A 25,000-nucleotide genomic window follows, 5' to 3' on the forward strand; every position below is an offset into this window, starting at 1 on the left:
TGTGGTTTCAATTCGGTACTCAAGACACACACGCACACACACCACACACACACACACACACACACGCACACACACACACACACACACACACACACACACACACACAGGCACGCGCACACACACACAGACACACACACACGCACGCACACTCATATACGCACGCACGCACACACACACACAGATTAAACACAGACACAGACATACACACACACACCGACATACACGCACTACGCACGCACGCACACACACACAGCGGTGTGTTCCTAAAGGCCCCGAGCGACATTAACACCAGTAAAAAAAACTCAACTGCAACCCCCAAAGAAGACATTGAAACGTGTGAGCTCAGTTCCCCCCCCCCACACTCCCAGGGCCGCGTTGAACTCTGCTCCGCTGCGCTGTTTGTTTCCCCCACCGGCGCCGGGCTGGAGAAACAAAGGCGTAGCTCCACCTCGGGGTGCTCCGAAGAGCTTACCGCACCACCTGGGTATGTGCACCACCCCCCCCCCCCCCCCCCTCACCCCCCCACCACGAAAAACAAGCCATTCGCGCCCGTCCCAGACAAACGTACACCAACAATGCCTTAATCCAATTATAAACACTGGCTTATTTCCTCGAGTATGACTTGATAATACCGGTAACAGGTAATTGTTCAACATGCACCACCCCCCCCCCCCCCCTGCCCCCCAAGCCGGCACACACACACACACACACACACACACACACCCCCCCCACCTGGATACTTTAACTGGATCTAAAAACACCACCCAGAGCCACAGGGCACTGCTACTAACCACGGCGCGTACCATTATCCTCACGGCGGCCATGTTTCTGTGTCTTGGGAGTTTTGTTGTTGGCGTTGTTGGTGTTGTTGTTGTTGTTGTTGTTGTTGTAGGTGCGTGCGACCTCATTAACCTTTCAATCTGGGTGCCCGTGATAAGGGGCTCACGCTGCGCGCGCGCACACACACACACACACGCACACGCACACCACACACGCACACGCACACACACACACACACAAACCACAGGGGTTCCAACGCATAAGGTAGGCCCTCCGGTCAGTGCACACTATTAATGCACTGCCTCTTAGATCAACCCACTCTCTCCTCTCCCTCTCCCCTCTCCTCTCTCTCTCTCGCCATCCCTCCCTCTCCCTCTCTGCCATGCCTATGCCCCCCTCTCTGAAGTCTAAAGTGGCCACGGGGATAGGGGGTCTCATTGCTATGGAGTGGCCTGCTTTAAAAAGGCCATCGTGTAGCCGTGAGCGGAGGAGATGGAGGTGGTGGTGGTGGTGGTGGTGGAGGCGGGGGGCTGGTGGTGGTGGTGGTGGTGGGGTTGGCGGTGGAGGCGGGGTGGTGGGGTTGGTGGCGGCGGTGGTGGTGGGCAGTGCACATTAAAATGTACAACAAGGAGGCGGTGTGGTGTTGGGGTGGGGGTGTGTTGGTTGGGGGGGTGGGGGGGAGATAACCATAACTCATTAGCACAACTCAGACCCTGAGTGACAATGAGGCGTCGAGGCCAGAGCATGTCGTACAACACTTAGTGTTAATTAGTCCGCGGCGCCGTGGCAACACCCCCTCTCCACCCCACCCCCCCCCCCCCCCCCCCCCACCCCCGCACCCGCTCCTTGTGTTTTAGTTGATTTTCCTCTCTCTGTCGCGCTCTCTCGCTTCCGCTCGCTTCCGCTCTCAAAGACGCACCCCCGACGCCATCTCCATCCCAGTCAGAGTTCGGCATTTCTTGGACGCAAAACAGGATCCCCCCCCCCCCCCCCTCCCCCCCTCAGCCAAAGGACTCTGGGGAAGGAATATGTGTGTGTGTGTGTGTACATTAGTGTGTGGGCGTGTGTGTGTGTGTGTATGTCCGCGTGTGTCTGCGTGCGTTTCGTGAGTGTACATTGGGGTGTGTGCGCGCGCGTGTGCGTGTGTGTGTGTGTTGTTTGCGATCAGCGTGCGGTGAATCATCGTCTCACGGCTCACAGGGGGGTGGCGTCCTTCGCCTCTTAAAGTGAATCATAACTCATAACTCCGGACGCTCATAACTCCTCGGGCGGGCGGAGAGAGCGGGCCGGAGCTAGAAGTGCGCGGCTCCTCTCCGCGTGCTTTCTGCTCGCGTGTGTTGTCCTTACCGCACGTCACGCGCCGAAAACACAACGTGGACACCCGTTTACCCCCCGTCGCCGTGAGTTACGGTTGCGGCGCGGCCCGTACGTTTTGATGACGCCGCGTTCTGAGGCCCAGGATGTTCAAACTCTGCATTGGCGGCCGTCTGTAGGCCCCGCCCCTCGCTGAAGAACACACGGCCGGATCAACACGCAACACTCACTCAGACAGACGCGCACGGACACTCACGCACACACGCACGCACGCAGACACACACACACACAGAGAGACACACACTGACACACACAGAAGAATTAGCACTCCGTCACAAATTTACATTTTTTAGTGGCGGGGTTTTTTAGCGATGTGACTTCATTTGATCCAGCCCCGTCCCGCTCGGTTCACTGCCACTGATCAACGGGCGGCGCTGGGCGGCGGTCGTAAAGCGATGGCGGGGGGGGGGGGGGGGTTGTAGGGGGGTGTGGGGGGGATGGTGCTGATTTACAGGCAGTTGAGGACGTCAGGAAGCGGGGGGGGCAGCAGTAACAGAGTATAATTGGCCGATGGATGGCAATGACGGCCGGGGTGTTTTTTTCCTGTTACACAACACAGAGCCTGGCGTCGCAGTAGGGACTCAGACGCACAACAGACACACACACACACACACACACACACACACACACACAACGCACACCTTTAATAGAGCCCCACGTCGCAGTAGGGACTCACACGTGCACACAGACACGCACAACGCACGCCTTAAATAGAGACACATTATCACAGTCACTTAGCATGCGCACACACACACACACACCAACAACACACACACACACTCAGCTCCCCAGGAAACCACGCACAACTTACAGGGCCAGCTCACTTGCAAGAACACACAAAACACAGACTCACAGACTCATGGGGGCTTACTCAGTTTATGCGAGCAGTTTACCCCCCCCCCCCCCCCCCCACACACACACACACACACACACACACACACACACACACACATATACACAGACTGAAAACTCAACTTATTGGCCTTGTCTAACGCGCAGACACAAGGGGGGGGGGGTGGGGGGTACACACTTCTACACACTCTGCTCTCTAACCCACACACACACGCAGAGTTTTCACTCTCGGGGGAGTTTAGAACTTCGACAGTCGTTAGCGGGGGTCATCCTGAGTCCCTCTGCGGGGGGCGGGGGGGGGGGGGGGGACTTAATGGAGAAGATTTAATAAGCCTTTTATGTCCTCCTCCCTCCTCCCCCCCCCCCCCTCATTCATTCTGTCTTTGTCGTGCTCCTCCATTCTCAACTCCCTGCTTTTGAACTCCTCTGCATGGGTCCATCGTAATTCCACTTCCTGTGTGTGGAGGCTGGTGATGTTCCACTTCCCCCCCCTCTCTCTCTCTCTCTCTGGGTCGATCTGTGTCTCGCTCTGCCCCCAATCAGAGATGGAGATGAGGCCTCTCGGGCGCGTTTGTGCCACGCGTCGTCCTCACGCAGCGCAACACAAACGTGGTGACGAGCGTGTGGCGAAGAATTAACCTAGCTCGGTACAATGATCCGTGCGCACACACACACACACACACACACACACACACACACACACAGGCACAGGCACGGACACACACAAGCCCATGGCGCGCACAGATGTGCACGCGCACGCGCACACTGGGCGCGCGTGTGTGTCAAATGGGAATAAGGGGAGAAAATGTCTTCAAGGCGGAAAAATATGTGGAATTCACTCTGTTTCCACTAATATGAATTCCCAGCGAAATGTCTGCCAAAGTAGGTCAATGGGATTTAGAAAAGTTTGTGCTGTTTTTCTGGTTTTTTTTTTCAAATCGTCGCTCTTGTCAATGGAACACGGGGAAAGTGATTATAGGAGAAGAAGGGAGGGTGATGAGTGTGAGGCTGAGAGAGGGGGAGAGAGAGAGGGAGAGGGGGGAGAGAGGCACTAGAGACAAACAGGAGCGGACCGGGGGAGTCCTTCATCACCAGGTGAGGGATGTTGAAATGTCGAAAAGGTGAAAGGAAAGTTATCAGTGTTTGGCGAGATGAAGAGGGTGCCTGCCGTCCTCTTCATCTTGATAACAAAGCAGCAATCTAATTACAACATTTCCCCTGGGAATATGCATATGAAGGCAATCAGTAAATAGAAAAGGTAATTATTTGCCAGGAGTCGTAGCCTTTTATACCTGTAAGCAACGTGGCAATCCGGTAGATCTCCATTTTCGCATAATTCATTATGAAGATAGTTTATTAGCCGCTAAATTATTTAGCTAATTTATAATAGCTAAATGAGTTCCTCGCTTTTCTGAATATTTTATCGAGGGCTGGCAAAATGTAACCGGTTAAGTTTGGTCCAATACAAATGGAGGATCCCTGGGTAATTTGCCAGAATGTTCCGCGGGGTAAATCTCTGCCAGGGCGAACGTGATTGAATGTTACAATTAAACGTACTAATTCATTGTCAAAAGCAACTTATCTACACACATGATATATTTGGCGCTTAATTGGAAAGCACGTTTAGAAAAGGTTTTTTTTCTTCGGCGACATTCTCCATCGCGGCCCTAATCAAAATAAATTCCGGCCGCCCATAATAAATTGAAGTTGAGTATTCGTGGTCGGGGCCTATTAAAGACACTGTACCGTTGCATTATTTAAATGCTAATTAATGTTTCAGCTTCCCAACCTGCAGTACTAGGCTCAGACTATTCAACGGCGCTCACAATTGGCTAATTGCGACATTCCAGTTAATTTCCATTCCGTCAAATGAGCACCAGGGGTGGTTTCGTCATCCATGGACGACCGCGGCCCACCGCACGCCGTTAGCCAACGTTTTCAAATGTCCGCCATTGACCGGAATGACACGACTTCTCTTTGAGAACGAAGCCGCCAAAATTCGTTCAAACGGCGTTCTTTCTGATTTTGGACACACTGTGGGTTTATGGTAGAATGCCGGTGAAAAACATTGCAGAATTCAAAGCCAAGCTTGTGGAAACAGGTTTCAAACGCGTGTTTAGTTTACTCCCGTCCATGTTGTTGCATTCATAACCATGCAGGGACAAAGAGACCCGCCGATACAATAGGCCTCACTGTGCTCCTCGGCCCTTATATACAGTATATAGAGATATCAGTCCAAGTTAGTGTTTCAAAGAGTCTGTAAAGAAGTTCCAGGCTGGCTGCCTGTGGCATTATTCATGCTCCCACAATAGTTTGTTATTCATTACGAGACAAAGCACAATCCAGTCAGCTTGACATAGATGGAAGAGGGCCACCAGGGCATAACTCACATCTGTTCAAAACAATGTGCACAGGAACTGGATGGCACGATCCACCATGCTTATTAATGCAAACAAACTCTCCCAACACAGAATATAAATGACATTTTACTTCACATAGCAGCATAAATATTAATTGTATTAAGCATGTGATGTATTGTAGTTTGGGCACAGCTTTAGTTGTTTGTTACTTAAATTGGATCCATTATATTTACCAAGCACCGCACTGTGTCAGGGTGTATTTAAACTGAGTCCAACTCAGTGTAAATATTCTGAGTTGCAGTACCCTGGTGTACCACAAAGCGGTGCTGTTTGTTTAAAATTGGTCTAAATGCCATAACGTGAATGTCCAGTGGCGGCGAGTCCAGGGGCACCGTTTATAGTTTATACTAAGTGTAGTTATAGAGTAAAACTAAAGATTGAATTCTGGGTAAAGATATATAGAAACTGTATTTTTTAAGGCAGTGTGAATCAAGAAGAATGTTAGAAATGACTGAACATAAATGCAGTACATTTAGTATTTTAGCACATTTTATTACAAGGAATAACATTGGTTTCTTATAATGAATTCAAAAAACATTTTCGAAGCTGATTTCCGTGCACTGTGGAGTTTCTTCACTCTGAACAAAGACCTTATCTGAATACTTAACTTAACAGATTAATTGGAAATTGGGCAGAAAGTGTTTTGTTGAATCAAAATGATTGTTTTTTTGGGAGACTTTGTCTCACCTCCAAGTGTGTGTGTGTGTGTGTGTGTGTGTCTGTCTCTGTGTGTGTGTTCCACTGGTCTGCTAGCTGGTGAGTTCCCGACGGGCCCGGGCCTGTGACCTGTGCTCCGAGATGATGGCTGCGTACTCCCGCCCCGACCGGTACATGGTCCGGGCGCGCTCGTCGTCGGAGAAGTCGACGTGGAACAGGCCGAACCGGACACTGTACCCGTCGGCCCACTCAAAGTTGTCCAGGAGAGACCAGGCGAAGTAACCGCGGACGTCCACCCCGTCCTCTTCGATCGCTGCAGAGAAACACGCGACAAAGAACGCAAGTAGACTTACCACTATGAACGGTCTGAATGACTGGGAGGAGATCCAGGCTTAAACAGGCTCTAAAATTAAGGTTGTGTGTGTGTGTGTTAGGGTTAGGTGTGTGTGTGTGTGTGTGTGTGTGTGTGTGTGTGTGTGTGTGTGTGTGTGTGTGTGTGTGTGTGTGTGTGTGTGTGTGTGTGTGTGTGTGTGTGTGTGTGTGTGTGTGTGTGTGTGTGTGTACGCCAGTCAGTCTGTCAGTCAATTAAGGTGAGGCTTAATTGTATAGTTCAACGTATGTTGAACTACGACGCAACAGGATTGTTGTTTCTCAGTGAATTTGTTAAAAAAATTTAATTTGAAGACTTTGTTCAGGCATAACTGATCGTAAATTGTAAATCGGCAATCGTGAAACACACAAAACTAAAACGGCGGGCGACGTACTCGACGTACGGCGTTCCTCGTCAGCCGAGCCGCTATAGAGGCCTTTCCTCAAGCGTCCGTTACCTTTGGCCACCTCCCCGATGGTCTCCCGGTAGAAGCCGGCGCGCTCGGCGTCATCCATCAGCACGCCGCCCGTCTGCGCGAAGCCGTTCTCCGTGACGTAGACGGCGGGGTGGTTAAAGGTTGCCTGTAAAGTCAGCCACAGCCACGGCGGCGGCGGCGGCGGCGGCAAACGATCAATCAAGCGCCCTTTTGGCGAACAAAAACAAAAAGACAAAAAAGGGCCCCTCCGCCCCGCCCCTCCCCCCCACCCACCCCCCACTCTCTGAGCGGGCGGCGTTTAAGCGCTGTGTTTCCACGGTGCCCGGGCTCAAACTAATGGCGTGTGACAAGTCACAACACCAGGAAATTGCTCGTTGGCAAAGCGTTTTCACTCGAATAACTGCCTCTGTGACGGCGCTAATGAAGCAGCGATGTGTTTGTGTGTGGGGGGGGGGGCCCGCCGGAGAACAATACAGAACGTCGACCACACACACCGACGGAGAATCAATAGAAAGATGCTTGACTAATGTCTGTTTGTTTTCATTTAGTTAGCGGCCATTTGTCTCCTTCTAAAGGTGACTGATCGCCGTCTTTAACAACGAAGGCCAGAGCAGCTCCCCTCCTTTTTTTCTCCCCCCCACAACCGCTCTTCTGTTGTCATGACGATGCGGGCGGGCCGGCGTGGGAGCCGACGGCTTACCCCCGTTGGCTCCCAGAGTTAACGAATCACTCCCCAGCTTTTTTTTTTTAACAGCGTGTGCACCTTGATGTACCTTGATGTACTTGAGCAGCTGCCTGAGGCCGCGGGGGGCCACGGCCAGCCAGGGCACCCCGCACAGGGGCCAGGCCGGGTCCACCACGCCCTCGGCCCCCAGGTCCTTCTTCATGCTGGGGGCCCCCCCGCCGCCGTCGCCGCCGCCGCCGCCTTCCTTGGCTCTCCGGACCTTGCGAGAGGTGTAGTAGTTCAACGCAAAGAAGTCGGCCGTGCCCAGGAGCCCCGGCTGGTCCTCAGTGAAGCGGGGCAGCCGCGTGGGCGCGCCGTCGGGCCCCGCGCTCCGCCCGTCGACGGCGGCCCTCATGACCTCGGGGTAGTCCCCGCTGACGAACAGGGGCCAGGCGAACCAGCCCAGGGTGAAGGCCAGGTAGCGGTCGGTGGCGGCGGCGTCCTCGGCGCTGCCGGGGTCCAGCGGCTCGGCCCAGTCGCTGTTGATCGCCATGGACACCAGCCCGCCCTGCTGGCGGCGGTAGCCCGCGTCGTAGCTGTGCCAGGCCAGGGCGTGCGCCCGCAGCATGTTGTGGCCCGCCCGGTACGCCGCCGCGCCCGGCTCCCGGACGCCGGGCGCGTGGACGCCGTCCTCGTGGCCCAGCTTGGCGCAGACGTACGGCTCGTTGAAGGTGAGCCACAGCCTCACGCGGTCGCCGAACGCGCCGAAGCAGAAGCGGGCGTACGCGTCGAAGAGGGCGGGCGTGCCGGGCGACTGCCAGCCCCCCCCGTCCTGCAGGGCCTGGGGCAGGTCGAAGTGGTACAGCGTGACCATGGGGGTCACGCCGCGGGCGACCAGGCCGTCCAGAAGCCGGTTGTAGTAGCGCACACCTGCGGAGCGCGGACACATGGCACACGGTCACGACGGGAGGGGTCCCTGGTTGTTTGTGGTTCCCTTCCTCTAGGGGTAGATCCCGTAAGGTGTCTGTGGGGGGGGGGGGGGGGGGGGGGGAAGCAGCCTCACCTGGCTGACTCTGATTGGGACTCTGGGGCTGGGGGGGAGGCTGCACACCTGTCGCTCGTTGCTCGAGTCACTGCCGCGCACGGGTTAAAGCAACCGTCTCCACACACACCCAGAGAGACCTCCTGCATGGCAGCGGAGCACCCTTTGCCACTGGTCATTAACCACCCTGTGTCCTTTATGTCTGGAGGAAAAGTCACCTTGGTGGCGTGTAGTCGGTAGCGGGTTGACTGGTCACCGGAAGGTTGCTAGTTCAATCCCCGGGCTCCTCCTAGCTTGAGTGTCGAGGTGCCCCCTGAGCAAAACAACCTCACCCTAACTGCTCCTGACGAGCTGGCTGTGGCCCTGCGTGGCTGACTGAATGTAGTCATGGACTGCGCTACAGTGCCCCACAGCGTGGGAGAGGTCAGTGTCAAGTGGACTACGAGCCTTTTTGATTGACGTGTCCGGTGGTCCCGTCGGGGAGGAGGCGGGACCAGGAGAGTGACAGGCGGTAGTGGGTCAGGCCCAGCTCCTCGATGCAGCGCAGGTCCTCCTCCCAGAACTCGTAGCTGTTGCAGGAGACGTCCCCGTCGTGGCGCTCGCACACTCGGCTGTCCTCGCGGTGGCAGAACGCGTCCCAGATGCTCTCCCCTTTGCCGTCGGCGTCCCAGCCCCCTGCGTGGACACACACACACACACACAGATGGACTCGGGTTAGAACAAACGAAGAACAGAGGCGGTGGTTCACCCGGTAGAGTGTGGTCCTTTGCTGCATGTCCTCCCCTCTCTCTCCCATACCTACCTGTCTTACTCTACGATAAAAAGGATAAAACCGTAAAAAAAAATCTGAACAATTTTTTTATTTAAAAAAATAAGAATCCCTGCATGGAAATAGCACGTTTATAAGTATGTGATAGCATTTCTTTTTTGGTTGAGGTCCCGATGAAAAACTAATTTTAGTCCTTTGTGGTGTCGTTGTTTTGGGCCGTATGACTCGGAGACTGGTAAATGTTCCACACGTGGTTTATTCAGAGACACAAGGTAGACAAGCTAGCTTCTGGAGGTGGTTCACTCTCGAACACAGGTAGGAATTCAGTTTATATTGGAAACGGGCGAAATGGTAAATAAGCCTTTGGTCTAGCAGGGTGAAAAGGGTAATGAGGCCAGACTTGTTGGGTCTAAAACTTATCTCTAACTCATAAAACTGTATACGGTGTTGTGTTGACCACTCTGTGCGTAGAATAATAAGCTATTCAGGACTGGTGTTATAGCAATACAAATGATTGGTCCAAATAAAGCATTGAATTAATAAATTGACATCAGCCCGTAGAGTTAACCCAACTTTTCTCTCTATGTCCGTTGTGTGTGTGTGTGTGTGTGTGTGTGTGTAGTGTGTGTGTGTGTGTGTGTGTGTGTGTTTATATCGCGGTATCTGAAGCCTCCATACCTTCTATTTGATAGGCAGCCGTGGCTGCTCCCCACGCAAAATCCTCTGGAAACATGTTTATACTCCGGTCATCACTGGGGTTGATGTTTATTATGATAACCTCCTGCAGAACTGTACGGATGCGTCTGGAGTTTGACAGGATGCACGCTTCCGATTGGACCGCGTCTTTTTCCTTTGCGCGTGCGCACTGCGCATTTTAAATTGTAAATACGGTAAAGAAAAAAAAATATATAAATAATATCTAATAATAACAAAAGACGTAGTTTGATGACATTTAAGGGAGCGTGGGAACATGGGAGGTGTTGTCTTCATCACCACGGCGGGTTACAACCCTTTCTTAAATCATGTTCACCAACGAGTTAATTATTCACCTTTTAGTCAGGTGAAGTTTAGTCACGTGATTTCATTCTAATGACATTGAAGCCAATAAAATCAATCAATCAATCAATCAATCAATCAATCAATCAATCAATCAATCAAAAATGTTCCATAAGCTGTGTCGACTCCCAAAACAGCTGTAGATCATTAAATGGGAATTGTTAATGGGAACTTTAAACTGTTGTTATCCGTTATCAACCATACAAGAGTTTGAAAAAGGGTTGAAATAGTTGTAATTATTTTTTTTATAAATTGGAAAGTTATTAGATATTCAACAGACATCTGCGCTCTGAATCTCACCGCTGTGACCCGGGGACTGAAGACTGGTGCCCGGTGCGAGTCCCGTGTGTCCGGTGGTCTTCCTCCACGCCCAGCAGAGGGCGCTGGTCTCCCCCCGGCAGCGGTGCTGGGACCCAGGCTGACCTGGGGCCGCTGGCTCGTTCCTCCACAAACCAGACACAAAACAATGATGTATATCACTTGATTTAATGAAATGGAATTATTAAAAGGGAAATAATATAATTGTCATTTTACAAATACACGCCTGGGTTTCAGATTGTCTTTGTATTTTGCAGTGTATTCAGCATGCTTAAACTTTCCTTCAGCTTTCTATGTTGAGTCTACAGGGTTCTCATGTGCGGCTCGCTGTTTCCTGTATTAGTTGTTCTAATATGTGGCAATAAACAATGTTTTTTCACACACACACACACACACACACACACACACACACACACACCAGCTGGTTCTAGGCCTGTGCGTGGCTGACAGTCCTTTATGTTGGCATTGTGTGAATATGACTGGAACTGTCTCGTTTGCGATACAATGCTCTTGCTATTAAGTCAAGTCTATTCTAAGTATAGTATAACTTAGAAGCAGCTCAGAGCTCAACGGAGATGGCCTATGTTACCAGTGTTCCAGGCCTGTCCATGTTTGAAATTTGTGTTCAATTCCAGTTGAGGAATTTGCAGACCTGGGTTCAAGTCCCACCAAGAACATGCTCTGTACTATTTTGGGAACAATGTCATGTAATTTGACCCTTGGGGGAGTGGGGGCTATAAATCCTTATCTCACCTAGGGCGCCAAAATGTCTAGTCCTGTCCCTGTCCGGGTTCAACTCACAACTAGAATGCGCTCTGTGTGATGACAACTTTAAACAACTAACAATATCATGTGAATTGAGATTCAATAATTAACTCTGACTGGATAACCCCCCCCCAGTAGCTCAGTGGCACCATTGCTAGAGCTGTTGGAGATCAATAAACAATGTAATATGATTGTAAGGTACATAATAAATAATCTTGCAGGATCCAAGTCTGTGTTTCAGTGGAGCAGGTGATAGAGCTGTTGAGGATCTGTTCTGGAGACACAGGTTTGATTCCTGCAATGGGGGGGGGGGTTGTGGGAATCACTGTCTGGTGAATGGCTGAGTGGTTGTGAATGGATGTTTGTGAATGAGTTCATTTAAAGCTATTGAATATTCTGGATCCTGCTAAGTTATAACCTTCACAGCTCACTCAAGCCTTATTTCCATAACCTTGTGGCTTAACCAATGTCAACTATATATATGTATATACTTAGTTGTTTTTGGGAAGGCCACAGGGTGTGGAGATGGTAGAGGGTAACTTGAGAGAAGGACAGCTGAACCAGCAGCAGAAGTTCAGAGACTGTTTCTTCATCAATCAGGGTAAATACAGGGCATTGCCAGTGCATCATTGTGTGTGATGTAAATTATAAACTCAGACCGAATGATCCAGTGTCTCAGTGGTCCGATGAACAATAAAGCCTGGTCTGGGTGAAACCAGATGAGAAATTGTATTCTACAACTACTGCAAAGTTCCCTGGTTCTTTTCTACATTATTAAACTCCACAAACATGTTTTGTTGATACATTTTAAATACTCAGACTGTTTTTAAATCCCACATTTCAAATACCCAACTCATATTGCCTCCTTGCAAATCATTTACCAAATGAATGTGAAACTATTTCAACTTTTCTAGAGACTCCACAAACATTTTTTTTCTATTGTTACATTTGAAAATACTCAGTCAGACTTGGAGGTTTTACTCCTTATTGTTTGAAACTTTTTTTTTGTTGCGTACTGGGAGCAATGTCTGCCTACTCTGTGACGTCACCGCTGGAGAGAGCGCATCACGGCGCCGGGGGCCAGACTGCGGAAGAGGAGGTCCTGGGACTGCTCCGCCGCTCTGAACCTGAACCGATCCACGGAATATCACTTTTAAGGGATTAGGAACTAGAAAGCGACAATTCACGTATTCATTTGGATCTATCCTCGGTGCCCGGCTGACTATCTGCGGTCCACCCCACCCCTTAAAGGACGATATCTGTTGTTTCTGTGGCACTTTGAGCTTACTGCTTTTTTCTCTGACCGAAAACAGAGTATTTCTTCAGGGGAAGGAAAAAAAGTTGTAAAAATCGTGCAGCAGCGGGCGAACTTTCTGCGAACTGCGCCTGCGTGTTGGAGCGCATTGGCCGACGCAGGGGTTCACGGATCCGGGGTTCAACTTTTGGATGGTCGAAGTGAGCAATATTACGCTTTAAAGTTGGTCCTCGCTGTTGGATACGCTGGGAATAACCCTGCAGCTGTCTGCGGGACTCACACTACATCCCCGCTCGGATGTGCGCACCGCGCAACAAAGAAGCCCCCCAGACCCCAGGAGCGGTTGTTGTTGCAGGATTTTAACTCTTCTCCTCCTGGACGTTGTAGCGACTGATCGCTGGGGAACACGGGATCTTCTCCTGGTTCTCCCTTAGCCCGGAGCAGGACGGAATGGATTACTAAACGACCCGTCTGGCAGACAAAGAAGGAGACCCCCCCCCCCTGTTGGCTTGACGCGCCGAATTACGCGCAGCCTCGTCGAGAATGGAGGGCGAAGGTTTTCGAGTCGTCGCCTTAAAACAACTCTTCTCGACATGGCAGAGCGTCTGTTTTCGCCCCCCCACGGACCCCACTGCGTTTTAAAAACGAGACGCGCTCCGCAGACCCCCGTCCCGCTCCCCAGACCCCCGTCCCGCTCCCCAGATCCCGGTCCCGCTCCCTCTCCATAGACCCCCCGTCCTGCCCACCGTGCTCCCCCCTCAGACGACACGGACATTTCTAATCTGGAAAAGGGGGTGTTATGATTGTGGATATGCTCCGGTTGCTGGTGGTTCTGCTGCTCTTGGGCAGTGGGTCGGCGGTGTCCTACTCCGACTGCAAACCCTACAATGAACGCACCAAAGGCGCGGCGAGACCCCTCGCACCCAACGCCACGGATGACAAGAAGGTGGTGTGCAGCAACATTGAACTCCATCAGGTGTTGCCTTTCGATTCCTTCCCCAACAGGACAGTCACCCTGTGAGTATGACACGAATAACCCGACCAGCACAATAGTTCTGCCCCATGTACCAAAAACATGTGGAAGGTGGTTTGGATCCACTGTCCACACTGAGGGCCCAAATCTTAATGATCCTAAGGTTAATTGAATGTAGGCTTGATGTTTGAGCGCGTTGTGTGATGGTCATCCACTTGTAGGATTGGACTTTCTATAATTTAGCTAATTTGGATGGATGAGATTGATGGACGGATTATTTGGCACTTGATACTTGGAATTGTGGTAAAGAACACACACTTTGTATTTGGGTGGTACACTGTTGGGCGCATTTGTGTGTCAAAGGCTTGTCTGTGCAGCTATGGGTCTCTGTAGACCCCCTAATAATGGGACCTAAACTGAAAGAGAACTCCACTTCAGTCTGCGAGCTCGTTTCAATTGCTTGTATCAAACCATATAAAACATATTGGTTTTAAAAATGACTTCTATTTGTGGAGGGTGATGCAGGTGACTGACAACACTGGGGCTGTTGGCGGTGGTAGAGAGGCAATAAAACAAGAAACAAACAAGGTGGTTTGCCTGTAACGTAGGCATGTGGGACATGTTTAGTGACAGTTTATTAGACCTAGTATTTCAGAAAAAACGTTCTGGTTGGGACAGTTCCCTTTATCTCCTACACTTTGTACTCACCTGTTTGGCCTTATGATAAGTCAGTCTATCTTTTGTCAGTACTTCTTCTTGGCTCGCTTTGCGTTGACTAAAACAGCTAATAGGCAGACATTGGTGTCTACGTTTTCTTTGGGGTTGATTGTCTTCACGCTTGACAGTGATGAAGGTAAAGCCAGGGTCTGGGATTCCTGGACAGCCCTCACAGAGCAGGCCAGCAGCACGGTAGATTGCAGGGGTCTTCAAGTTCCTACTTGCCTCCGCGATGCTCTCTTTTCCCCAGACATGTTCCGTCACCCTTTGGTAAACAAATAGCCCGTCTCTTGACAATTGCAGCTTGAAATCGAGCCTCAGATCGTCTTCAAAGCCCTCCCCCTGCTCCAGAAAGTGCCAATGAAGCAGTGGTTCCTGTTGAAGGCACCGTTTGGGGCGGGCGGGTTGTTGATTTATGGTATGTAACATCGTCTGGGCCTCCCTGGAGGTGATGTGGTCTGTGTGTTTTTACGACTCGCGGTCGGGGATGATGATGGTGCTACGGCCTCGGGTTTTTATTCCAGACTGCTGTAAACGCAGAAGAGCGTATCGTATTTGCCTGACGGGTCCGTTGTTTCCTTGTGGGTTTACACAACGAAAGGTCTGAGGCCATCGACATGTTTTAAGGACTTAAACTTTGTAAGAACGTCAGATTTGCCCCGTCGCACCTGAGATTAAGGAGAGGCCGTTGTGGCCTCTCACCTTCTCACTGAACACAGCCATACCTGCTTACCTTTTTATTCAGTTTGATGGAAGCAAAGTTAATAAAAGCCATTCATAACTGGTGTTGGCACTACATAGTGGTCCAATGAGGTACTGATGTTGGCTTGAAACGTGGTCAAAATAAAGCATAGACTAAAATACTTGACATCATAACGCAACATTTGGGACCACATTATAATGTGATTCTGACCTGTGGGGCTTTCACTGGGACGTCATGTTTATAGCCAGGCCAGATCCCCTATTAAAGCCCTCCATTCCCTAACCTGACGTCGCCAGACTCGAGACCAGAGAAAATAATTAAACAGCCAAACTACTTTGGCTGTCTGCAGTCACCAGTCACGCTCATAACATGGTTTTCTATAGGCTGTGTTGGACTATGGCCGCCATCTAAATGGGACTGAATAGCGTGCATACTTGAATCACCAGTGATGGCAAACAGACCCATGTCTTTGGTTTGTTTTGGATGTGGTCCAGGATTTCCCCTTGGACACTGCCAGATAAGAGGGAGTTGGAGTTGGCTGGAAATGTTGGTTACAAAGTACTTATATGACTCATCATCTACCACTACTACTACTAAGTCTACACCTAACTTTGTAAACTTTCGAGGTTGAAGTTATTGAGGTTGTTATAAGTTGTTGTTATGGAGGCTAGTTTATAAAACCAGGTCATGGATATTTTCAAACGCAGTGGAATGTTTTTTTTAGGCTGCATTGAGACACATCCCTCCCCCCTTCAAATGAAAGGCCTTGTCAGGAAACTGTATCACAAGGTTTGATTAGAGACATTCGTCGTTCTCTTCCTCCCCGTTTGTATTACTCCAGTTTTCCATCTGGCTGTTGGCTGATATCCGTTGTACCTCTGTTAATGTGAGGTCAGCCCCCCTATAGAAAGACACATGTGTACTATGTATGAACAGGCTGCATTTGTTTTTCGAAATTGCTGCATACTTGGGTTGAATCACTGCCAAACTCAATTAATCCCGACCAGGAAAAAGAATACCCTTAGGATTCATATGGCGGGCCTTAAAGTGTATTCACGTTCAAATGGTTAAGCTAGTATTATCTTACCCTAACCTGTGGAATGCATAGCGTGTCTCCAGCTTAGCTAGCCCACTGAATGGTTCTCTGTGGAAAAAAAGGATGAGAGATGCATTCGTACGCTCCGAATAATCCCACATGCCTAAGTAATCGGAGAGGAAATGACACAAATGTGTTTACCGTTGGGAAAACACAAGTATTATTTCCAGGGCTGTGCGGCAGCTGTGTGTGTGTATATGTGTGTGTGTACACAAGCGTTTATTCTAGTGTCCACTCGCTGCTCATATTTCGGACTTGGTGGGTGCATTACCGCCAGATCGGAGCCTGACTATGTTGGTAGCTCGCCTTACACGACTTTAGTTCTGCTGTTCCCTCTCTGCTCTTGTTTCTTTGCACTCCAGAGTTCTTACCCAGAATGCATCGGGTGTGGAGCTGGCACTCAGACACACCTGGCCCCGGACCCTAGTACACAGAGAGAGAGAGGCACTGGTTTAATGTTGGGGGGGGGGGGGGAAGGCAGGGATTTCCTCCTGGGCTACAGGAAATGCACACAAAGTTTGATGACACATCAGAGTGCAGTAAAGTGTCTGGGTTCACCGCCGTCCGCAAAACCACGGGCAAAGGCCCCGGACACATCTGGTTATTTTACTACAGAGGTAAAAAGATTTGAGGGCCGAGGGGAAAGAAAAAGAAAAGCCACACCGTTATAACGTTTTTGTTAATTATTTTTGTCTTTTTGTTGACATGATGCATGCGACATGATACATCATGCATAGTTAGTTACTTTGGCTTGTTTTTTTATTAAGTTTCCAAAGTCAAGTGTCTTTACAGCAGGATGAATGTGGCTGTTAACTCCATCTGATTAGTGTGAATCCGTTGGCCGTTCCTGTGTGGCTCATGGGGTCCATCATGCGTTGCCTGCAGCTCCAAAGATTTTGTTTTCCTTTCGGCGTTTTGGGCAAGCATGAGTGCTAAAGCAACACTTGAATGTTTTCCTTTGTCAGGAAACCGGAAAAGGGGAAAATCCCATAGGCCGGCCACTGACAGCTGTAGAAGTTAGTCCATCCGCAGCCTCGCATTAGTGGAGCAGCGTTGGAGCACTTTGTTTTATCAGGCCGTACCAAGGCTTTAGTCGGGTCCCTGTCTGTTGACTGAGGAGGAGGAGGAGGATGAGTTAAGGGAGGGAGGAGGGAGGCAGACATGCTGTTTTTTGTTTTGGTGGTCGATGACCTTTCTGTCGGTTGTTTGCGTTCCGCCTCACGTTTCCACTCGGCCAGAGAAAGCGATGAGTGGGAATGTGGTCTCCTATACGTTCCCCTGATAATTGTGTTTGGTCCGTGTTGAAAGGCATTATCATCAGTCCTCTGACTTCGACAAAGGGATTCACAAAGTGGCAAAAATATTTTTGGATTATAACAATTATTGCATTTCCGTCCATGTGCACAGATAGATGCTCTTTGTGGCTATTTTGAATCCTGGCTATCTTAAACGACAATGAAAAATCGCCATATTTGTTCTAAGAGCTTTTCTATAATACTCTAAACCACATGGTTAGGTTAAGAAATTCTATGAATATGTCCCTGCAGAGATGACTACTGAACGATTACAAGCACGCATGTTTTCAGCCCTGAAACCAATTAATAATTAACAACAATACGCCATCACACCAGCACGCCAACATGTTGGTGTGCTACAGCCAATCGATACCCACTACAGCTCTAATACTTAAAGACTCAGAGATGAAATCAGCAGGATGGGTTGTTCTCAAGCAACTTGGAAGTATCAGAGACCTGACACTGGGCTGTCTTCTGGGAACTCCAAAATATCTCTGTTGAAGTCCTAAATCGAAGCTATTTCTTATGCTTCCTCGGTTGTAACAGAGTTATTCTCCCGCTCAAAGTTATTAGTGTAACATCAGAGAAAACTTGACTGCTGCTGAAAGTTGGCTTATGGAAACGCAGTTATCATCTCCAGAGTTATTGCTGAATTATTAAATGTAAGCCTCTTAAGTCATTGAAAGTAGATATTTCTAAACACATTCCACCATCCGCTGTAACTCACAGCAGCACTTTCTGGAAGCTTCTCTGGGAGTCGGTGCTGGTTCCTTCAGCGGTTCCGACCTGGCTTAGGCTCCGAACGGCCTTTATCTGTGGATCAAGATAAGCCCCACTCCCCTCCTGTGCTGGTGAAGGCCCTCATAAGAATTCCACTGGCTGCTGTCAGGCTGAGGCGCTGAGGAAGCTGCTCAGACATCCTCAGGGAATGGTAGGGGGGTGGATGGAGGGGGGCAGTGAATATGCAAAGATAAACCGTTATGCATTTATGAGGGTTTAAACCAAATGTTTTAACTGCATTTACCGGGGCAAGCGGGTTACTGGGCTACATTAAGTGAAATTTACTGAATGCAACAGGCTTCAAGACCGTAAAAGGATTTCCATTTTTAAGAGATTGTAGAATACCTAAATGATTTCCATTTTCTCTTGCGTGGCTTTGCTCTGTCCTTGACTAAACCATTGGTTTTCATCTATTATTGGCTATAATCTGATACACGGTTTGACGGTACCAATGGCTAGCTTATGTATAGCTCATACCCAGATTGGTATGGCCGATGCAGTCATTTTGAATTGCCTGTTCATGTTGTGTCATGCTTGGGTGTCTGTAGATGTCTAAGGCTCAATGACCTCTGTTCGGAGCCATTCCATTCAATCCAGAGCAGAACATGAGCAACTTGGCAAATTTGCCTACCCTAGCTAGCCCAAAGTGGCTAATGCAATGTATAGGGGGCCTAGTGTGTTGAAACCCAAGTGCTTGTATTCACACAAGGTCATGCTGCTGTGACCAGGGACAGGAAGACGGGTTTGAAGGGACTGTCAACCAAGTTTCCCTCGGTTTTGTGGAAACCCTTTAAGGGAAAAGGATTCTAATTTTGAACAGCAGGGATTTATTGAGATAATTGAACTAGTCACAAGTTGGACGTGGATCACATTTGTGTCCAGACATCAGATTTTGAAATTGATTTCACGGACCTATGGTGTATTTACACAGCAGTTATGTTTTAGCAGAATAAATTGCTATGTAAACCTCGTTAACGTCTTTCACGTGTGCACAGGAAAGCATTTCCGTGGCTGATGGCAACGTGGGACGTAATATTCGTCTTTTAACAAACCTCTTGCATGCAGATGAAAAATACTGACAATTAGTCAGGGATGTTTAACATTTTGATCCTGTGCCATAGTCCCGGGTTCAGCTAGAGTTCAGCCTGCTCACATTTAACATGATAAACCAGTCGTCATTGCCATCTGTTGGCTACGGCAAAACTAGGAATTCCCCACTGAAAAGTTGTTCCATGTGACTCGTTTTCGTTTTCTTCAACAGAGGGCCCATGTCTTTCGCCTGTAGCATCAGACTGTGATGGACTGCATCATTGGCATTTTGACATTTTAGCATACGCTTATGACTGTGGGAAGAGACTCAAGCACACAAATCATGTATTTCTATCCCTTTCCCTTCACGCTATCTCTGTCTGTCGAGTGGTCGAACGCAAAACGCAGAGTATCCGGTGACAATGTGAACCCAACCCTGTAATAAAACAAGCCCTCAACACCCGATAATGACTGCAATTTGGCTCCGGGATGTGGGTGCAGCTAACACACATGTCCCCCACCGCATCCCATTCCCGTTAGCCAGAAATGTACGCTAACCGCCGAGTCCCTATTTGGTTTCCTCCCCAGTGTTGCCATCGGGCAGAGTGGATTTAGAGTTGGCACTCGTTGGCAGGTCTTTAGGGCCGGAGACAAGCTCTGGCAGTTGTACGATCTGAAGAGCTAGAGGAGAAGTCACTAGAGTTAGGGAAATGTGTTTGGCAGTTAATGAATTAATCAATGTCGCATGTGTACTAGGCTGTATTTGCAATGTAATTATCACTGCATCATTGTTTTACATCATCGTTTTCTGTTATGTAGGCTTAATGCGATTATGTGACACGTGAACTGACGTTTTACTACTAGACATTGTGTATATGCCTAATGCTCCGTAGTGTGGAACTGTGTATTGGCATCCCATGTGATATGTGTAATTAGAAATGATTCTCGTTGTACAGTACCATCATAATGGCAGTATTCAAGCGATACCTGGCGTGGTTTCTTTAACCAGGAGGCTGATAATCGCTGGCGGGACTTCAGTAGCAGTAATTATGTGTTTGACTGTTCCAAATATTGGCCCTCAACACTCCAATCATTAGATATTGGCATCTCAATCCGCCCCTCTAAACTGACCCCGTCAGTGATTAAAACTCATCTCCGTGGAAGCGTGCGGTGTGATGGATAACCAGTGGCACCATTGACTCATGGTTCTGTGGAGCAGATCTAACTAGCGGGAGCACTAGTGTGTTTGTGGTTGTTTTTTGTTTAGAGTGAGGGGCACTTTTCCAAACGCGGTATCATGTCTCAATGCGGGCCAGATTTTGTCTCGACGGTTAATCATTTTCAGAAGCTTTTCAATGTGTTTATTTTTGCTTTTATTTCTTTGCAGAATACTGAGCAACAACAAGATTCAAGAACTGAAGAATGGATCGTTCGTGGGTCTGACAATACTAGAAAGACTGTAAGTATCATCTTCTGTTTTGTTACCAGTACTTCCAGTCAGGTACAAGCTGGGTTGTGTCTCGGGTTTCACCCTCAGATACAATGAAGTTGAGTTATTCTTAAAAGGGAATAATGAATATCCATTTTTATTACACCAGTACAATACATCTGATATCGGCAACAACAAAAAAACACAGCTGTTTGTGATGTTCTCAATAAGCTAGTCATGCGATAGTATCAGATCAGTGCATAAATTTGCGTACTCGCCAAGGAATTTCCAATACTGGTATCGCTATCAGTGTCCAAAAAAAAAAAACGTCCGGGAAAAATAAAAGTCCAGGAAAAATCAATGAAAACAGATTTATAACCTTCTAGCCCAGGAGTGAGGGTCGGCTCCATAGCTCACGTCTCTCGTGCCTCAAACTACACCATCAGGTCCTCTGTCACGCCACGTGGGACGCAGTGGGTGGAGGGTCACCACAAGGCTGGCTTTGTGCCAGCAGAACTTCCAGGCCACAGCGAACCAGGAGGCCCCCGCGCCCAGCACTTATCCCGGGTTAAGAATAGCAGCGCACGGCCCGGGGAGCGGGAACCGATAGGGAGAGGGCGCTAGGAAAACACTAATTATAGAAAGGGCCTGCGGGGAGTGTTGTGCCCGTTGTATGGGATGAGATGAGATCACAACAAAACGGGGCATTGAGGAACTAGATGCATCTAAACAGGAATGGGGGGAAAAATTTTTTTTTTTCAGTTGAGTCATTGAAAGGAATATGTCAGTAGAGTGGTGCATCATCATCATCATACTGTATTGGCCCTGAAGCGTGTGTGTGCGTGTGCGTGTGCGTGTGCGTGTGCGCGTGCGCGCGCACGCGTAATGACTTGCAGTGTGTGCGCCGTCAAAACGCTGATTATCTCGGAAGCGTGGCCTTAGCCTTGGAGAACATTCCCTGGAAGAGTTGCCCGGGCAACTCGGAACACTTTAAAGAACACTCTAAAGAAGAGTTTAGCCGAGTGGCCCGGCGTAACACGGCGAATAAACGTTGGGGTTTGGCATCTCTCCCACCGCCACCATCGGCCAGTCTTCTCCTCGGAGACCCCAGGCCCACTGTACCGGGGCCCCGCATTACACACCGCCTCCCGGTGTGATTCATCACTCTGAAACGGCTCCGTGCAGCTAAAGCAACCAGACCATTAATGGCCACATTTCTACCCAAGCCTACACTAACACATGACCACACTGATCTGGAATTTCTGAAGGGCATATTAAGTCCTCTCCCCCCCCCCCCCCCCCCCCGGCTCAGAATTGAAGGAAAACTAAGACATACGAGACGCACGGGCTAAGCCTTTTAGTCATGCATTTAAAGTTGTTTATCTTTTATGTTCGCTTTTTCTTTTTCCCGTCCACATCCCTGCCACCCACCCACTCTCTCTCTCTCTCTCTCTCTCTCTCTCTCTCTCTCTCTCTCTCTCTCTCTCTCTCTCTCTCTCTCTCTCTCTCTCTCTCTCTCTCTCTCTCTCTCTCTCTCTCTCTCTCTCTCTCTCTCTCTCTCTCTCTCTCTGCTCTAACAGCCAGGTATTCAACCTCTGCATTGCTACGCTACGCTCTGCCCCGAGTACTTCCGTGCGAGCGCGTGTTTAGTGCCTGGGTTGGCTTCGCTTCGTTCTGAGTTAGTCATGTTGTCTTTTTTCTTTTTGTTATCGCTCTTCCGGGAGTTCACGTTACACAACCCTCGCACGCGGCCTCTCGGCGACTCTCGTATGAACAAGATTTCTATTGATATGCACACGGGGAGGGAGGGGGGGGAGGGAGGGAGGGGGGGGAGGCCTCGCAAGCATTTGATTTGGGTCATACGCTGCTCTTCGCCTTTTCAAAGGCGCTCCACCAAAGGGTAAACACGGAGCCATGTTCTCAATCCACAATCAAAAGAGGAAGAATGAGGAGAAGAAGAAGAAGAAGAAGAAGGTGGTGTTGGTGGAGGAGGGGGGGGGGGGGGATAAAGCTTTGATCTCTCCACACTAGGGAAGCCTTGAAGGCAATTCCCTGCGTGTGTAGTCAGCCAGTCGGTTGTGCTGAAGGCTCCATTCTGCCAGCTTCTTTTTTTTTTGCCTCCAAAGGCAGCTACGACTGTGGCCCTCTCTCCCCCCCCGCTGTCATACCCCTCCCCCCCCACCCCCGCCCCCTCTCTCTCCCCCCTTTTGAGTGTAGCGCAGCCCGCTCGCTAGCTTACTTTGTCATTGTAATGAGGCCTGGTGGAGGCCAGAGGTGTTGATGAATACACACGCACACGCGCACACACACACACACACACACACACACACACACACACACACACACACACACACACACACACACACACACACACACACGCACACGCACACTGCCTAGCTTGTCCCCGGCTCCCCCCCTGGTCAAGTTCTCACTCAGCCTCCATCTTGTTTTCTTGTGTGCTCACTAGTGGTGTGTTCCAGATGCCTCGGGACACCAGCCTTCCGAGGTCCAAGTGGGGAAATATCCCGGCTTTCTTGAGGCGTTTCTCGGAGGCACGCCCCCTTTTGGTCCCGCCCCCCTCGGAATTCTGAGAGTAGACCGAGCTCAGTGATGACGCTCTCAACAGAAATGGCTGCGCCCGTGAAGTGATTTATTTTCTTTGTATTTGTACCACGTTGGTCATTTTAATGTCGATTTTTTTAAATGCTCTTACACACTTGATTACATTGCTACTTTATTCCGGTCACCAATGTATGCATTGCACGGCCTTGCTGTGCGGCCGTGCAATACAATGTGACGTTGTGTTGTCCGTTTTCGAGCTGGCTTGCTAAAGAGGCTAATGTAGCTAACAATAGCAACGACTAGCCAATGACATGACACGATAACAAAGACGAACGGGAACGCTGTAAGTGCTACGAGAGACAGGAAATGACGTCACCAGTGAAACTCTGAAGGCTGGTGTCCGAGGCGTCTGGAACACACCGTCGCTCTCAGCACGCTGCACTTGGGGGGCATTTGTGCTGCAGCGTACACGCCCCCAGCTTCCCCCTTCTGCGTTTACAATTCTTTACCTTGTCCTCCGTAGGTACAGAAACCCGGCGCGGCCTCTCATTTAGACGGCCCCTTTGTAGTTGTAAATGCTTACGCCGTTGTAAACAGTAGCGTGTGTGTGTGTGTGTGTGTGTGTGTGTGTGTGTGTGTGTGTGTGTGTGTGTGTGTGTGTGTGTGTGTGTGTGTGTGTGTGTGTGTGTGTGTGTGTGTGTGTGTGTGTGTGTGTGTGTGTGTTCTGAGAGGGAGGAGAGACCTTGTTGGGTGTTCCCCAACAAGGGGCTATTAAGGCTATCCACACCTGGGTGTGAAATTAGGCTGAACCTGCTTTGTACCTCGGTGGAGGAAGGCCAGACACTTTCTGCCTCAGACATGGCTGCTCCAGAACGTTCCACGGCGTCTCACTGTATTGGGGATATGCAGACACAGCTCTCGGTAACGGTTAAAGATGTCTCGTGCGTTTTAAGCTTACTTGCACTTTGATCTCATATTACCACCGTGGCTCAGTGTACGGTAAATCGATATCTATGTGCACACACAGAATAGTGTTGTTATCGTGGTTTGGACACGAGTCCACATATTGGAGGTGAAATCAGGGTAATACGTGGTTTTGCTCTGGCCTACGGTGGTCAATTTTCTAGCCTTCCCACATGTGAGAATTACCAAATGTGCTTATTTGTTAAACTTTCTTAATGTCTCTTATGTATATAGTTTTGTTCTTATTGTATAAAAATTAACCGTATGGGACTGTTAACATAACATGATAGTACCACAGCTGTGACTGATGCTTGTAAGGGTTTCATTATGGCTGTATATAGTCGCTACTATAATTTAAGATGTAACGTACATATCAAAGACTTAAAGACTTAAAGACTTCAAAGATAACATGAATAAATGATATACATCACAGCTGTGATCTGTACAAACTGTTCAAACGTAATTAAACATACATATTATAATAAATAATTCATCCAGTGACACAGTCCTACTCTTACAAGACATAATCACTGAAATATGCCACAGAGAACTGTAACATAGTCTCTTATAAGGTTATAAATACACAAAATGGAGGGAAGTCTGTTTGTCCTTTAATCACAGATACACTCTCAACGGACTGCTATTCGTCTGCACACTCTTACTCTAAGCCCTCCGGCAGGCCATGTTTCTATATC

The 25,000-nt window shown here is 49.3% G+C and overlaps 3 protein-coding genes across 3 annotated transcripts in view; 1 reads left to right on the forward strand and 2 right to left on the reverse strand.

The window, feature by feature from the left end:
* LOC311368746 (adhesion G protein-coupled receptor A3-like) overlaps positions 1 to 824 on the reverse strand; it is a gene marked incomplete at its 5' end in the record, with an annotated part of 4,199 nt that extends 3,375 nt beyond the window's left edge. Inside the window, 2 exon segments of the mRNA XM_084487530.1 lie at positions 361 to 422; positions 804 to 824. Of these exon segments, the coding sequence (XP_084343656.1) occupies positions 361 to 422; positions 804 to 824 (83 nt within the window).
* Positions 825 to 5,961: 5,137 nt separating this feature from the next.
* On the reverse strand, positions 5,962 to 10,160 carry gba3 (glucosidase, beta, acid 3). Its single transcript, XM_084487219.1, has 5 exons — positions 10,043 to 10,160; positions 9,043 to 9,270; positions 7,663 to 8,483; positions 6,911 to 7,034; positions 5,962 to 6,396 (listed from the first exon to the last, which is right to left on the reverse strand). Exons 1-5 carry the CDS (start codon positions 10,095 to 10,097, stop codon positions 6,176 to 6,178), a joined length of 1,449 nt encoding a protein of 482 aa, XP_084343345.1. The 5' UTR covers positions 10,098 to 10,160; the 3' UTR covers positions 5,962 to 6,175.
* Positions 10,161 to 12,598: 2,438 nt separating this feature from the next.
* adgra3 (adhesion G protein-coupled receptor A3) overlaps positions 12,599 to 25,000 on the forward strand; it is a gene marked incomplete at its 3' end in the record, with an annotated part of 28,710 nt that continues 16,308 nt past the window's right edge. Inside the window, 2 exon segments of the mRNA XM_084487531.1 lie at positions 12,599 to 13,775; positions 20,739 to 20,810. Of these exon segments, the coding sequence (XP_084343657.1) occupies positions 13,558 to 13,775; positions 20,739 to 20,810 (290 nt within the window). The 5' untranslated portion in view covers positions 12,599 to 13,557.

Source organism: Micromesistius poutassou, assembly GCF_964030765.1.
Source record: "Micromesistius poutassou genome assembly, chromosome: 23".
NCBI lineage: Eukaryota > Metazoa > Chordata > Actinopteri > Gadiformes > Gadidae > Micromesistius > Micromesistius poutassou.